Genomic DNA, 17,285 nt, shown 5'->3' on the forward strand with positions numbered 1-17,285 from the left:
AGGAGTCATTGGAGGCCAGATCAGGTGAGTAGGGAGGGTGTTCCAATACAGTTATTTGTTCACTGGCTAAACACTCCCTCACAGACAGTGCCACGTGAGCTGGTGCATTGTTATGATGCAAGAGCCATGAATTGTTGGCGAAAAGTTCAGGTCGTCTAACTTTTTCATGAAGCCTTTTCAGCACTTCCACATAGTAAACTTGGTTAACTGTCCAGTTGGTACAAATTCATAATGAATAATCCCTCTGATACCAAAAAAAGGTTAGCAACATCATTGCAACAAGTTCACGAACTGAATTGTCAGACCTCGTACTTAGTCCTTAAAAGTGGTTAAGATGGCAAATTTTATGTTATGTGTTTTTTACCACAATTAAAGCATTTTTCATATTTCAGGTGCCAGTCTAGCAGGATAAGAAACAGCCTTATTCCTCAGTTGGGGCAATGAGCTTCCTACAGTCTGGAATGCAAATGACTCTAACTGTAATTCGGGAACTATGTCATATCAACACAGAAGTTGCCTTAGTTTCATACACAATTTTCCCTGTACATTAACATTTTGCATCAAGAAGGAACAACTGGTGATGAACATACAATGGGATTTATAGATGATGTAATACAGAATTGTACACCTGAAATCTATGTAATTTTACTAACAATTGTCACCCCAATAAATTTAATTAAAAAAAAAAAAAAAAAAAAAAAAAGAAGGAACAACTACGAAATGCCAAGTATACTAGCCCAAGTGAATACAGCAAGCCATGAGGAACATGGCACCAATGCCCACTGGCCCCACAGTCTCCCTCTTGGCTTCGTCTGGCTAAATACTGCCTCAGAACCAACCGCTGGGCAGGCAGTTCTCCCTCATCACTGTGCATTTTGGCCTCATCTCCACATTTAGCAGCCTGGGCTCTGCTTCCACCGCCTACCATCAAACTACCTTCACACACACACACATACATAGGTATTTTCAGGATTAAACATGTCTTCTGAACTTTGTCAGTACTACTATGAGGATTATTATTGTTGTATATAATTTTAAATGTTTAAGGCAACTGCATTTTTTTTTCAAAACCTTGTTAATTTTATTGTCTAATTTTTGTATAATAATTTTTTTTGTATTTTTCAATTACAGTTGGCATAACATATTATATTGGTTTCAGGTATACAACATAATGACTAGATATTTATAGAACTTACAAATAGATCACCCCAATAAGTCTAGTACCCACCTGACACTATACATAGTTACTACAATATTATTGGCTACAGTCCCTACACTATATTTTATACTCCTGTGACTATTTTGTAACTGCCAATTTGTACTCTTAATCCCTTCACCTTGTTCACCAGCCCCCCAACTCTCCTCCTATCTGGCAACTATCAATTTGTTCTCTGTATCTATGAGTTTCTTTCTGTTTTGTTTGTTCATTTATTTTGTTATTTTGTTTTTTTATATTCCATGTAAGTGAAATAATATGGTATTTGTCTTTCCTTGACTTATTTCACTTAACACCCACTAGGTCCATCCATGTTGTCACAAATGGCAAGATTTCATTCTTTTTTATGGCCAAGTAATATTCCACTGAATATATGTGCCACTTCTTTTTTATCCATTTGTCTATCTAGAGACACTTAGGTTGCCGCCATATCATGGCTGTTGAAAATAATGCTGCAATAAACATAGGGCTGCTTGTATCTTTTTGAATTAGTGCTTTGGATTTCTTTGGTTAAATACCCAGAAGTAGGATTGCTAGGTCATATAGTAGTTCTATTTTTAATATTTTGAGGAACCTCCACACTGGTTTCCATAGTGGCTGCACCAAATTACAATTCCACCAAAAGTGCACAAGGATTCCCTTCTCTCCACATCCTCACTAACACTTGTTGTTTGTTGACTTCTTGACGATAGAAATTCTGACAGGAGTGAGGTGGTATCTCATTATGGTTTTAATTTGTATTTCTCTGATGATTAATGATGTTGAGCATCTTTTCATATGTCTATTGGCCATCTGTATGTCCTTTTTGGAGAAATGTCTATTCAGGTCCTCTGCCCATTTTTAAATTAGAGTGTTTGTTTCTTTGGTCTTAAGTTGTATGAGCTCCTTATATAATTTGGATATTAACCTTTTATCAAATGTATCATTGGCGAATATCTTCTTCCATTTAGTAGGTTCTCTTTTGTTTTGATGGTGTCCTTTGCTGTGCAAAAACTTTTCAGTTTGATGTAGTCCTATGTATTTATTTTTTCTTTTGTATCCTTTGCCCAAGGAGACAGTTCCAAAAAAATATTACTAAGAGCAATGTCAGAGTTTATGCCTACATTTTCTTCTAGGAGTCATATGGTTTCTGGTCTTACATTTAAGGCTTTAATTCAAAATATGCTTAACTTTAACAAATTGTTTTTTTAAATCTTCCTCTCTGATTTTATTTTAATAATTCAAAGGTAATGGCAATTTAGAGATGTGAGATAATTAAAAAAAAAATCAGAGGCAAATGGTTAGAATGTTAAATAATAAGAGATTCCACTACACTGTCCAAGATTTTACTGGATTCACTGGTAAACAAAACAAGCTAATTTTTAAAAAGCCAATTTTTAACCTTGATTAAGTGATTCTGTGGTCAAGATGAGTATTTTCAACCCAATACCTGTACATCTTGATTTAACTTCTGTATATACTAGCATCATCTGCTTCTTGGCAACTTCTTGGGCAATTTTTTCAGCTTTTCACTCCTCAGGGTGCCTGCTAGTCGGTATTCTCCTCACCTTAGATTTCCCGGTTCCAAGGGTGGCTGGGGAAGCCACCCCACCTTGAACAGGATCCTCCATGGCCAGCCGCCCACTGCGGCCCTGTGGCTTCGTGGCCCTGCAGCCCAGCCGCTGTCACCTCTGTACTTCTGTCTGCAGCTGCTATAGTAAATGTTTTGTAGAAACACATCTATCTTATTACCGCAGAATTCCCCCTGCCATCAACTTTAAAAAAAAAAAATGAGTTTCAAAAAGTTATTAGTACCTGGGAAGATCACACTGTCTACATCTCAGGACTCCAACCCCAGTTCTGACAAGGGGAACTTAACTGATATTCTTTGAGCCTCACATGATGCTGCAGACACTCTGCATAGTCAACGACACCTTGCAAGCCATCTCTAATATCGTCACTTTGTGGGCTCAAGGTGGCATAACCGGTGAGGGCTAAGCTGGCAAGCTAACCTGGGCTGATTACTTCCCAAACTCCAAAAAAACCACAGCCTCTGCAGACAGAGAGCAGCACACAAACTCTGCCCCTGAGAACAAGAGTCTGAATATGAATTGGCATCTTCACGAGAAATCAGTGGGAAAGCCCCGGGTTCCTGCCAACCCGGTCATGACCTACAGCAGCCTCAGAACGGAGGGCTAGCCGCTGACTCGCCCTTCACACCTCGTTGCTGGGGGCAGGGCAAACAGAGAGGCTGGCGTACTATACACATTCATCTCTAGACTCTGGGCCTGAAGGTTAGGGACAGCAATTTTTAGAGAACAAAGGTCTCATTCTTCACCAAAGAATGACACCCCAAGCATCTGGTTTTACAAATCTCCCAGGACAGAAGGGAACATGTGAGAAGTGCCAAGAGAGACCTAGTGAAGCTCACTGACTGACTCACGACTGCAAAGAGAGGTCGGTGATCAGCTGGAAACCTGTGTACGACGCTGCTGGGTTGCCAAATTTTCTTTTTAGAAGTTTCATTTGGAAGGAGTGAAATTTCATTCCATTTCCATTTTGGCAATGAGTTCCATTGCAGGCTTCAAACTTAATTTTCTAGACTGGGCAGAGCACAAGGCTTAGGAGCGTCTTCAGTGACCCCTCCTGCACCTCATTTAGAATGGGCGCAATCAATCAATCCCCAGCAAATAAATGTTCCAAATGCCACTATAAATGTTTAAAGTCACAACAATTCTTTTTCTTCTTTTGTTTCAACTCATTCAAAGACGTATAACAAACCCCGAGAGAGCCCCCAGGATAATTTCTTCTAACCAGAAACTTGCAGCTTCTCTCCTCCCTCTTCCATGCTTCAAAGCTCAGAAGAAAAACGCCTTGGGAGGAGCACCTCACCTTGCCGGGCTGTGAGAGGAAAACTTTCATCTTCTTTGCTGCAGACAGCTCCAAAGCTGGAAGCCAAAGCAGGCAAACGAGGAAGGACGTGGGGGGTGGGTGAGGGTGTCTGGATAGCATTACCCAGGGTGAAGCCCCCTGGGAAGCAGAAAATGGGTGACTCTCAAAGATATAGGAACTCCCACTTCTTTCAAATCAAGGCATAGAAATGAGGGCTTCAGTTTTTAAAAGTCTTCCAGGCTAAGCTTGCTGGCTGCCCACAATTAAGAATAAACAGACATCTGGTAGTTCCAACTGTCAATGATGTGATTTGCCATGGAAAATCAGTGTGAAATTTCACCAAAGAGTATTTAAAAAAAAAATCAAAGTATGTTGCCTTTTGTTTTATATCCCACATATAAGTGAGATCATATGCATACAGTATTTGTCTTTCTCTCTTTGACTTGTTTCACTTGGCATAATACCCTTGAGTTTCATCCATGTTGTTGCAAATGGCAGGATCTCCTTCTTTTATACGGCTGAGTACTATTCCATTGTATATCTGTACCACTTCTTCTTTATCCAATCAAATTCATAGACACAGTAAACAGAAGGGTGGTTGCCAGAGGGGAAGGGGGATGGTGGGGGGATGAAGAGGGTAAGGGGTCAAATATATGGTGATGGAAGGACACTAGACTTCGGGTGGTGAGCACACAGTGCAATATACAGATGATATATTATAAAGTTGTACACCTGAAACTTATATAATGTTATTAACCAAGGTTACCCCAATACATTAAAAAAAAAAAAAAATCAAATGGTACACTTAAAAAAAAACCAAAATAATTTTCCTCAGGAAAATCTCCACTTTCATTTCCACTCCATAATTTTTAAGCTAATTCTCTTCAGAAATATAGGTAAGTCGCATAATTCTTAGTAAAAGGCAATGTTCTTATGTATTTATTTATTTAAATCCAGGAGAGGGCACAGCATTCAGGTTGAAGGAGAGTTTCGGATCTGGAGCTAATCAAACTTGGATAGGAGCCCAACTCAGCCACAGACCACATGAACTGAGGGTGTAAGCTACCGTATGAAATTTTCCTTTCTACATTTGTCAACTTTGGTCCTGGTCTCTTCCTCACAGGGCAGTTATGATGCCTAAGCATTTGGCACTGTGCCTGCAACATGTGAAGACCTGAATACCATCCTATAAGAACAGCAACTATTGGCAAAGCTGCTGCCACATTCAACTCACATTAAAGTTACCTGCCATAATTTTTACTTAGTTAAAAGCAGAAAAAATTTTGAATAACCAAGTTACAGAAAGAATACCACAGTGAAAGCTCAACCAGTCATTGGTATTGACTACAGAGAGAATGAGAGGGAACTAACTTGGGAGATGAAACATTCTAAAACTGGACTGTCGTGATAGAGGGGTAACTGTATAAATTTACTCATCAAACCAAAATTTTACTTCAAAGAAGTACAAAAAAAAAAAAAGAGGCATTTTGTCACAATAAACTGTGAAAAAATCAGAGATCTAGGCCTAGTTCTCTTTAACCAGCAGTGGAAACTTGGTTAAAGCATTTAACATACTCTAGGTCAAGGCTTCAGCTTCCTCATCTCTGATATTTATTCAGAGGTGGTCTGGGGAAACGGCGACAGCACTGAGAGAAAAGAACTGGTTTGGAAGTGCGACTGCCTGGACTAATTTAATAACTCAGCTTGGGGTTACTCTGCTTACTTTAAATACGTGAGTGTAGGTCTGCAGAGTCAGAGAATAAGTAAATTGGGCCCTAATTAATTACACAACACAGAATACAGTCCCCAGGGAGATATGTGGTCTTTGGCTCTCTGAGAGGAGGGAGGGCCGAGTTTTAATTGCTGCCACTAGGCAGCCCAAACCTAAATTGACATGAATGTGCCCTCATTGTCCCTCAAACATCTTGTAAGCGCAATTTCAATCTGAATCACACTTTCAAAGTATCCAAGCATCCCTGCAGAGACCACTGTTAGTGTTTTTTAAAAAGTGGCACATTAAGGGACATCTTTAAATAGAAAATACAAAACTCACAACGAATACTTCTGTCATATTACTACCGCAGGTCCAGTGCAACCTGAATAGTCTCAGAGCCCAACAGGGTCAGCAGGGTTCCACTAACACTACTAGTTGCTGAATGTCAACAACCAAGCTACCAGGGCTCCACCCTCATGGCTTTGAGACCCTCTTCAACTAAGATACATCCACAATAATTCAAGTTTGTCCAAAGGCTTTGGTGTTAAGGATCAATCTCCACAGGTAGCCCGGAGGCAGCATTTTCTCTGTAGAGCGCTCATACTGAAGATCATCTCACAGCCATTCAGAACATCATGACCACACCGGCCAGCTTCCTCTGCCTTTCCTCTACTCTGGGAACTTGACAGAGGCTTTCTGTTGTTTTAAGGATACACAACCAGATACCAAATTTAGGAGCTGCTTAGTGTGGCATTCAAAGCCTTGCACTCACTGTCCCTTTCTCATTTTCAGTCTCATTCTGCTATTCCCTACCTCAAATCCTCAGTGGTATCCAACTCTTGCTTTCCTCTAATTTGCAAAGCCTTCTTTAGGCACGTGCTTTTTGCACACACTCCTCCCTCTTCCTGGAATGAAGCTGGACAACCTGTGTGGACCACTGTGAAAAGTGGCATTTTGACAGGGTTAACAATGTTAAAAAAGCTACATTTTAAAAAAAGTCTCAAGTTATAGAATAAAAGACACCCCTAATTCCAACATGGATATAGCAGGTTTTCACTTTCCACTTTATTAATTTCTGAACTGACTGGAACTTTCACAAATATGTGTGACTTAAACAACTGCCCCTCTAGTCCACCCTCTTTCCCCACAAATTACAGGGGACTTTCTACTTTATTCATTTCTGTAGTCTTTAAATTTTTACAATGTTATTTTTATCATTGGAAAAAATAACAATCTTTTAGAAATCTTTTAGAACTGAGCTGATGTGGTGGTCACCATGGGCTGCCGCCTACTGGGTCTGAATTTCCCTCTCCTCTGCAGGTAACCGCAGTTTTACTCACCCCTCCTCCATTCAGGCAGTGGGCTTGCAAGGCTGACCCCACCCATCCCCTTTGTCAGTGATTGGTCAGGAATCCTCCCTGGAGCCAATCAGGGCAGGGTACTGGTGGCTGTCAGAGTCTGTTATTATTGGTCCAGCAGTGAACTGTACATTTTAAAACTGGCCCCATAAGCCGAAGTGGAGGACTCAGATTCCACGGTTTAGTGCCAAGGTGATGGGGGAGTTTTCTGTCTACTGTCTACTGGTGGATATAGAGAGTTGAACAGTAGGTGTCTGCTATTCCTCAAAGGGATTTTAAACTTAATGTGTGTTATTGAAAGTACTCAAAGAATTGCCTGTTATTTAACTGTCGATTTTCTGTACAATTTGCAGTTCAAAGAGGAAGACACCACATTGTGGGTCAAGTCATCTCTCCCCGCTCTCTGGGGTTTAATACACGTAAGTATGTATTCATTAATGTAAAATGTTAGCACACGCTCGCTAACTCCCAAAGGCTTGTTTGTTGCACAGTGAGGAAGACAAACATTAAAATACCACAGTGATAAGTGCTATGAATTAAGGCACGAATAAGGAAGGCTTCCAGAAGACAGAAAGAAGGATAAGCAGAGAGGACTTCTTAGAAAAGGTAAGCTCTGAGCTGAGATTTGATGTGAAAGGTGAGTAACAGAGAGGAAAAGAAAGGGAAGGGCTTCAGGCAGAGAAGAAAGAATGCAGCAAACACAGGGGAAAATCTTTTCAACAAATGGTCCTGGGGCGATTGGAGAGCCACTCGAAAAAGAATGAAGTTGGATCCGCTACCTCCCTCCATATATAAAAACTAACTCAAAAAAGGATCAAAGACAAACTATAAAGAGCTAAACTTTAGCATATAAAACTCTTAGAAGAAAACAGCATTAAGCAATGTTTTCTTAGGTATGACATGAAAAGCACGAGGAACAAGAGGAAAAATAAACAAACTGGACTTAATCAAATTTAGAAACTTCTGTGCTGAAAATCAGCATCAAGTGAGAAGAGATGCAGCACCTCTCCGTGCCATGCCCCTTCCCTCCCCGTGGCTGCCTGCCCCAAGTGGCAGAGCACGTGCGCTGGCAGCACAGCAGCCTGCTCACACGTGGGTAGAGCTACCTCCAGCCTCCAGGACTGGAGACTCTGGCAGCAACTGGCAGGGGCCAACCTGGCAGCAGTGGGTTCTAGGTCAATGGCCTCTAAGACTCCATTTGGATTCACTGAACTAGGCAACATGCGGAATCCAATGGCAAAAGAATTTCACAAAACATGGCTACCCATTCATTATTTATGATGTGTTCCCTGATGCATGCAAAGAGTTTCAAGAACTCTTTGAAGGGGTAGTGTCTTCACTAGCAGATGTAGCTGAAAAAGCTGACAGAATTATTACAACATTGCCCACCAGTATTATAGTAATAAAAGCTTATTCTGGAGCAAATAGAAATATAAAAAGTGTGAAGGAAGTGTCACTATTAACAGATTCAAGTACTATTGATCCTGTGGTTTCGACAGAATTGGCCAAAGACATTGAGAAAATGGGAGCAGTTTTCATGGCTGACCATTGTTTCTAGTGGTGTGGGAGCTGCTGGGTCTGGGAACCTCACGTTTACGGTGGAAGGAATTGAAGATGAATTTGCTGCTGCCCAAGAGTTGCTGGGCTGCAAGGGCTCAATGTGGAATACTGTGGGGCTGTTGGGACCCAGCAGGCTTGGCAAAGATCTGCAACAACCGGGTCTTATATTAATTTTTGCTCCAAAAGATGCATTAGAGCTGATGGTCTGGCTAGGTCTTATTTTTGGGGAAACATGGTATTTTTTATAAACACAGTCACAGTTCTCAAATAAATTATACTTTAGATGGGACAACAAAATGCTTACATAAATTATTATAATACCTAATTAAGTCTGGTAAGTTTCAGAGGAGCTTCAAAGTACTGTTGAAGTCCAATTTGAAATTCACTGAGTTGGGGACTAGTGGTGCCCACAAGCCGCATTCAGAACGGGGAAAGCCCCAAGTTACGAAACCAGCCTAAGCTTTCCAGCCTGGTACCATCAAATTGCAGAGAACCACAGAATCTCAGGGCTAGAAAGGATCTGAAAGACCCCTGAGCCACCCACTGTCGAGGCCTGAATTCTACCTACAGACTCCCAAAATAGTTACCCTGGCTTTGCTGAAAGACCTCTAGCGTTGTGCCAGAAAGATGGGCCATATCTTCCATCTTTGGATGTCTTGAACTGTCAAACCCTTCTCCTTTCAGCTTGGCTGCCACCCGCTGGTCCACATCTCTGCCATTAAGGCCACTGAGCAGGGCGACCCTTGGGCTAGGACTCTGGCGTATTGACAGCCGCTGCTATATGTCCTGCACCAGGTCTTCTCTCCTTCAGGCTATGCAGATGTTCCCATCCCTTCAAGGGGTCCTCAGGGACACGGTCTTGAGTCTCTTCTCTGGTCATTCTCAGAAGTCGCTATGATTCCTTGGCGGGAACCTTAGAGAGTAATGGCCGTATTGTTCAGAGCACTTGTCTGAACACTGCAGAGACAAGCAGACCATCCCTAGTCTATTAATGCAGCTTAAGGAAAATGGCCGTGGGCAGCCACAGCACAGGCTGGCGCACATGGCGCTCGCTGCGTGCTCACTAAAGACTGCTAAATTGACTTCACCCAGAGAGTTACTAAACCACATCTTCTTCATCTTGTACTTGTGAAATGGTGTAATCAAACCTGCACAGAGAGCTCACATTTTCCAGTTAACCCTGACTCTAGAGAAATGATCTTTGCATCTGGTCAGGGGGCCAACAGTGTGCAAGAGGATGCACAGAGGATGCATGAAGAGTGCAGCAAATAAACTGAGGGAAGAGTCAACAGAGAGCAGTAAGGCCTATCAAGTGTCATTCTTCTGGGCCTTTCCCAGGAGACAAGAGACAAGATATCTAAAAACTTTATCCAAGAGAGCTGTGAATGGCCTTGGAATTGAAAGGGATCTGGGGATGTCTGCAAAGCCAGCCAGATCAGGAGAGGAAACGCCTGAGCAGAGGCTCCATCCAGCAAAGCAGATGTGCTGAAGAGATGAAATGAGTCAGCGAACATCTGAGGGCAGACACAGCAAAGACAGGAAGGCTCTGCTATCAGCAACACCAAAGACACAACGGGTCTGCAGAGGCCGAGCTGTGTATTTAAAACTGAAGAGCTGTCTCTTCAGTTTGCATTGACTTGTTTATACCTGTCTTGAGACACTTAGGACAGACAAGATTAAGTCAGAAAACAATTTAGTAACTTGCCCAAGGTCTCAGTGTTACTAAGTGGAATTTACATTTGAATCTAGGTCCGGAACTTAAGCTCTCTCCATTCTGCATCACACTGCCTGCCTCTCCGGGCTTCTTTTCTGTGGCTATTCCAGACCCAGGCAAACAGCAGAGTCATCAGAGGCTCAAACTCAAACTACACTGCTGGGTCCAAGCCCTGACTCCAGCCCTTACTAAGGTAACCTGAGACACGTGAATTAATCTCCCTGCCCCTCCATTTCCTCAACTGAGAGCTGGGAATAATAATAGTACCAACATCCACAGGACTGTTCAGAGGATTAAATGAGCTTGTATTACTAAAGCACTTTCAGAACAATTACATTCTACACACTAAACTAGATTAACTAGATTAGTGAACTAAACTAGATGTGAACTTGGGCAAAGAGTAGAACTTGCCCAAGTAATCTAAAACCAAGTAATAGATCTCCCAGGCCACCCTCTCCAAAATGGAGAGAATACGAGGGTATCTCCTCGTCATGATGATAACTAAATGAGATAATACTTATAAAGCACCTACATATATATGTTTGGTTATCATTGTTACCAGGCTGCTTTACTTAAAATTATCTGTTCTTTCTTCCAGGGCTGAACACTATTGGATAATTTAACCACTCAATCAGTGAAATCAATATGTCAATTGATTTAGAAAGATAAATATAAATTGAAGGAAAAATCTTGAAATACAATGTGAAATTATTTAAAAAAAAAAAAGAAACACACGAATGACTGGTGATACCAAAAGAAATTCTTCCCGTCTGTTTTAAGCAGTATCGTGGCATTTTAACGAAATGACAAGTGTTCTAGAATGTGTTGACTGGAACTCACCCCCTACCTCATGGCTTCAGTGAATGGGGAAGAATACTGCAGGTTGGGTGGGTTATCCCTGATTCTGGTTTTGGAGTGCTGAGACTAAGTGATTTCTTCTCTGTTTATAACTCATGCACATTTTTTTATAATACTTTAGAGATGATATTACTGTTCAGGTGTATGCTTGGAAATGTTTTAAGTTTAAACCACACCAGTGGAATATCTCACCTTTACGCGGTCAGGGTCCACATAATGCACTTTTTTCATATCACATTCTTCAGTAGTATAGTTTAACTTGAGGATATAAAGGATCCATACTCCAAACACAAGCAATATACACCTAGAAAAAAAAAAAATAGGTATAATGATGCAGTCATGTGATAATCAAGAGAAATCATGTAAAATAAGTGAAAACCTAACCCAAGTTGAGTTTGCCTGCCATGCACCATGACCTTAGTGGTCAACTTAAGGCACTACGTTTTATTTCCTGACAAGACAAACTAGTCATTTATGACTGTCTTTGTTACAAATAGAAAAAAACTTTCTTTCCACAAAGGCACCATGATAAAATCTGAATCAAAATGCAGATTAATTGGACTTAAAAAAGCCAAGTAATAGATTGAACTATAGAATCTCACCTTCAATTTTTTGCCACTTTAAAATACTGTCAACCCTTCAGATGCTGTATGATTCCACTCTATGAAATACGTAATATAGTCAAAATCACAGAGATAGAAGTAGAGTGGTGGTTGCCAGGGACCAGGAGAAGGGGAAATGGGTAATTCATGTTTAATGGGTACAGTTTCACTTTTACAAGATGAAAAGAGTTGTGGAGATGGATGGGGTGATGGTTGCACAACAATGTGAATGTACGTAATGTTGCTAAACTGTACACTTAGAAATGGTGAAGATGGTAAATTATATGTTATGTGTATTTTACCACAATAAAAGAAATTGGGGAAAAGATACTGTGAGTCCTAAAAAAAAAGGAAAAGAAAACACACAATCTACTCATTATCCCTCTAAAGAATGCTACTCAGAAATGAGCTAAGGTGAGATAGTACCACCAGTCAGCCTTAAGATTGTCTACAAAAATAGCTTTTAAAGAGCTGATAAATTCACACTATTATATAGTTTAAAACACACACACACACACACACACACTCACACACAGGATTAGGAGAGAAGAACTGAGTCTAGAAGCAGGTGGGACACACACACACAATTTCTTACATACACAAGACTGGTAACATTGGTTATCTACACGTAAGTGAACAGGGGAATTATGGGGAGCAGGGATGAGAAGATGCTTCACCGAGTCCCTTTAACATCTATTGAACTTTGAGTCTTGTGAATGTAGTATTACCTATTCCTCTCACTAGCCCCAAGAAAAGATATTATATTCAGTACATGTAATAATTCCGATTTTGATTTTAAAAAAAAAAAAAAAAAAGGAAGGATAAAGGGGTTAGAAGCAGGCCGCTGTCCATAGCACTGACCCTGATGTATGGTAACTCCTGGTCTCGAGTCTGTCTTGCCCCCACACTGCACACATGGGGTGCAGGTCTATCCCATTTGCTGCCACGTGGCCAGCACCCAACACAATGCCAGGCACATGTAGGCCTCAATAAACATTGGTTGATGACCAAAAGGAGATGGAAAATGATACGAATGCTTGTGAAGATACATTTTCCTTTCTCACATTTCCCTGTCTATACCTCCTGAACTAGTAAAGTGAGATGAAAACTAGATTTCAGGGTTCCATTTCTATCTTTAGACATGAAAAAGAAGTAATTTTCAACTTGGTTCAGTTGGTACCAAATAAAACTGACAAGTTCCTCCTTTAACAATTCTACCACTTGTTAGGATATAAGGGTGGCCTGGCTAAAAACACCTGTCATCCTTTTTAGTATTCAATATTTAATGTAATTCAAATGCCTTTGGGGGCCTTTAATTAACCATATTTTAGATTAACTTAAAATAGCTAAGGGAAAAAAAGCCCTTTTTTGGTTATATAATGGCAGGAAGAGCTGCCCTCTGTGGGCATCCACGCTCAGGTACTGCCTGAGCGGCCCCGGGGCTGGGCACGGTATTCTGACCAACTACATACACTCTGATGCGTAAAGCCAGGGCATCTGTGCACTGCATCTCTACTCAATGTGCCTTTAAATGGTCCTGTGACCAAGAATGAGAGCCATCGTTAGAGCTCTCAGTGAGTTTACTCCCAATTCTACAGTTGACCCATATCAGGGGAATCTTATGGTCCAAGGGCTCAGACTTACTTGAAGATATCTTTTAACAACAGGCTGGGTCTTCTCATCTTGTTTTGAGCTCGAGTGTACCATTGCAGGGAGGGTCTTGAGCAATCGCTTCTCAGTTTCACACAGCGATAGTCCCTTGGCATTGCTGTGAAGAGAGGGGAAGAGGACAAGAAGAGGAAAAAGAGGGATGAGTTAGGTGGATAATGTTTTTAAAGAGCCTTTTTGTGCTACATCCATACTATGGAATACTACTCAGTAATAAAGAGGAATGAACTAGCGATACATGCAACAACTTGAAAAAACCTAGAAAGAATTATGCTGCACCAAATACTAAAAGGTTACATATTTTCTGATTACATTTATAGAACATTCCTGAAATAACAAAATTATAGAAATGGAGATTAGTAGTTGTCAGGAGTTATATAGCAGGTGGTGGGGATGGCTATAAAAAGGCAACGTGAGGGATCCTTGCGGTGGTCCTGCGTCTTGCCTGTATCCATGTCGTTATCCCAGCTGTGATACTGTACTATGGTTTTGCAAGATGCTACCATTGGGGGAAACTGAGTAAAGATTACATGGGATCTCACTGTATTATTTCTTACAACTACAGGTGAACCTAAAGTTATCTCAAAATAAAAAGTCCTTTTTTTTAAAAGAGCCTTTACCTTTTAGAGATACATATGAAAATACTTACAGATTGAAGAGCAGAAATGAGATCTGCTTCAAAAAAAATCAGGAAGGAGATAAGTACATGGCAGAGGAATAGATGAGACAAGACTAGCTTTATACTGTTAACTGTTGAAGCTGGGTGATGGCTACATGGGGCTCACGATACAATTCTCAATACTCTCACACTTCTGTATGAAGTTATAATAAAAAAAAGTTTAAAAAGAAAGTGTAACATTAAAAACAGAAGTGTTACACTAAGAAAAAAAAGAAGATGGTAATTTTAAAAGTTTGAATTAATTTTATTCTCAATTTTTCCATTTCTAAATACTACTCTAAAAGGAACTGCAGGAGAAATTGACACATCTCCCACCCAAATCAGGTTCCCCCTTCCTCTCAACTTAATAGAACTCTGGATTTTGACCTGGACACATGGTCTCCCAGAATAAAGACTACATTTCCTAGCTTCCCTTGGATGTAGGTATGGCCTCATGACTAAGTTCTGATCAATGGGATATGAGCAGAAGTGACTTGTACAACTTCCAGGGCACAACTTTCCTTGGCATACTCCCCTTTTTCCTTTATCCCCCTTCCTACTGGCTGAAATACTGACACATGATGAGCCACACTAGCCCACACAGACAGCACATCACCTAAGGGATGGTGGTGGAGCAACAACACAGAAGGGGCCTGGGTCCCTGGACAACCCTAAGGGCAGAGCCACCATTCCACCCGACTGCTTGCCTCTGGACTGTTACATGATGGAGCAATAAACTTCTGTCTTATTTAAGCAATTGTTAGTTAAATGCAAAGTCACATCTCAACTAATATAGGTACCTATTGCTATGATAATTTATATATTAAGAAATGTCTTTACTATACTTAGTCTTTCAGCCAGGAGGAAGTTACAATTCATTATTCACTTCATTTCTCCCATCAGGGTTGTGCCATTTTCTTTGAATTAAAAACAAACAAACAAAAAAAGCTTTTATCAAACTGACATTTGATTTAATTTTAATTTAATTTATTAATAGTATTTTTAATTTTTTGCTACTGTAAACAATCTCTCCCTCAATGTCAATTCTAACTGTGTAGCACTAGAGTGTAAGAATTTTCAGATATGTATCATTCTATTTGAGTAGTTTCAAAAAATAATGCCAAGGACCTCCCTAGTAAACATTTGCTGAAGAATCTACTGAATTCTTAAATGAGAAATCAGAACAACTGAGACCCTGGTAGGTTTTCAAACACCACAACTTTGTGGTTACTTAAATAACATGGTCAGCCAAGTGGTGGAGACCAGTAGCCTACCTATAACCATTACATATATAAAATTGAAGTTTCTAAGATGTCTGTGTTTTTATGACCTGAGTGACACTCAATTCCCACCAAAGTGGACCTCCAGAGAACTGTGGTAGCAGAAAGAACCCGGTTTCCACCTCTGCCTATCATTAGTGATCTCTGCTCTACTCTGCCCCTCAGGCTGTACTCCTGTAACTGACATTTTCCAGAATCTCTCTTGCCAGCTGGCGTCCTGTTCGGTTGTGATTGTGTGACATCCGGGAGGAAGACTGGAAGACAGGAAGACAAGAGGAAAGAAGCAGCCCTTCCATTCCCGATTTGGCGGAGCTTCTGATGGGGGCAGCAACAGGAGCAGGTGATGGAGGGTGACAAAATGTGACTTCAGCAGCAGGGTTGGGCATTCAGCGTCCGTCCGAGGTTTCTACTTAATGGAAGTGAAGACACCTCCAGTAGCTTTGTGACAAGTAGAGCTTCAGCCCAGGGTGACAGCAGTTTTTTGATCTCTGGCTAACACTTCTTTCTCACTTTGGCACCTTCCGGCCTGCCAATGTCTTTGTAATCAATCCCCTGCATGAAAGCCCTTAAGTCTCCATGTGGTTTCTGGTTTCCTCCTAGACGCTGACTGGTAATTAGGTGATCCTCTGCTGCACTTTCAGGAAAGTGGACTCGAGCAAGCAAAGGAGGGGCTCCGGGGGTGATAGGAGGGTCTACAGTCCTGAATACATTCCTTTTCTTACCATCATTGCCACATAATGCTCACACAATCCATTCAAATGCTCAAAAAACAAACAAACAAAAAAAAAAAAAGTTGTGTTTTTTGCCTTCTGATCACACTGGAGAGGACCTCAGGAGAGATAGCAGGAGAGCACGGCAGCTGCAGCCTGACAGCTGGGCTCAGCTCCTCCACCTACCCGCTGTAAAGCTCTGGGCAAGTTACTGTAACTCTTGTATTAACAGCTCAGATTCCTCATCTGTGAAATGGCTGTAATATTATTACCTACCACAGAAGATTAACATGGGGACCAGTGGGTGCACATAACAAGCCCTACATAAGTGTTGATTGCCGCTACTGTTATTACACAGAAAGGGAAATTATAGGCGCCCAGCTTCGTTTTCGACAACTCATCTGATAGGGCTTTGAGCCCCTCAAAACATGTATTTCCTCAATATGCTTAAGATTAAAACTGAAATTGAATGTGAACAGAAATTGTAATAGCGAAGAATAAAGCATAAACTCTACTGAAACATTTAAAATGTCCAAAACCAGGATGTTTGCTGTTAAATGAGGGGGTAAAGCACACCTGTGGAATACACTGCGGTCCTTAGAGCCTGGCTACATGAAGTGGAAGCTGTGAACACAGCCTCAGCACCACCTGGGAGCAGGTTAGAAATTCAGCTTCAGCCACCCCCAGACTTGCTGAATCAGGGGAATTCATATGAACATTAAAGTTTGAGAAGCGCTAGCTTAAAATATTCAGTATACATTTATTGAAACAGAAAGATATTGTAAACTTCTTTAAAAAAAATGTATGTACATATACATATAATCACGTTCTGGGATGTTGAAGGTGGGAGAATTTGACTTTCCACTGAGTTTCATCAAACCTTCCTCCGTGGGCTTAGAAGGTATTCTTCCTGATTTACAAGCGACCATTTGAATTCCATGGCCCTCAACATCACAAAAAGGCCCAACCTGACTTATCGTCACAGCTGTACAGCTGACACACAGCTAGGTGGCCTTAAGATGTTCCCTCAGACACCTGGGGTTTACCAGTTTATTGTCGTGTCACCTCTGCACCAT

At 41.0% G+C, this 17,285-nt stretch overlaps 1 protein-coding gene, 1 long non-coding RNA gene and 1 pseudogene across 4 annotated transcripts in view; 2 read left to right on the top strand and 1 right to left on the bottom strand.

Moving 5' to 3' along the window:
* Positions 1-17,285, bottom strand: part of ST3GAL5 (ST3 beta-galactoside alpha-2,3-sialyltransferase 5) — a 49,624-nt gene that overhangs the window by 14,807 nt on the left and 17,532 nt on the right. For 2 of the 3 annotated variants that reach the window (XM_019749210.2, XM_019749212.2), the window contains 2 exons: positions 13,538-13,661; positions 11,484-11,595 (listed from right to left, as the gene is read on the bottom strand). In XM_019749210.2, the coding sequence (XP_019604769.1) occupies positions 11,484-11,595; positions 13,538-13,661 (236 nt within the window). Of the gene's footprint in view, positions 1-2,763; positions 2,891-11,483; positions 11,596-13,537; positions 13,662-17,285 lie in introns of those variants that run through there. The other variant, XM_074332279.1, reaches the window with a different exon arrangement.
* LOC141571575 (uncharacterized) lies at positions 5,168-16,679 on the top strand. Its single transcript, XR_012496414.1, has 3 exons — positions 5,168-7,405; positions 7,513-7,578; positions 15,709-16,679. It is a non-coding gene; the product is annotated as an uncharacterized LOC141571575 (long non-coding RNA).
* Positions 8,060-9,024, top strand: LOC109456750 (3-hydroxyisobutyrate dehydrogenase, mitochondrial; annotated as a pseudogene).

Source organism: Rhinolophus sinicus, linkage group LG05, assembly GCF_036562045.2.
Source record: "Rhinolophus sinicus isolate RSC01 linkage group LG05, ASM3656204v1, whole genome shotgun sequence".
Classification (NCBI taxonomy): Eukaryota; Metazoa; Chordata; class Mammalia; order Chiroptera; family Rhinolophidae; genus Rhinolophus; species Rhinolophus sinicus.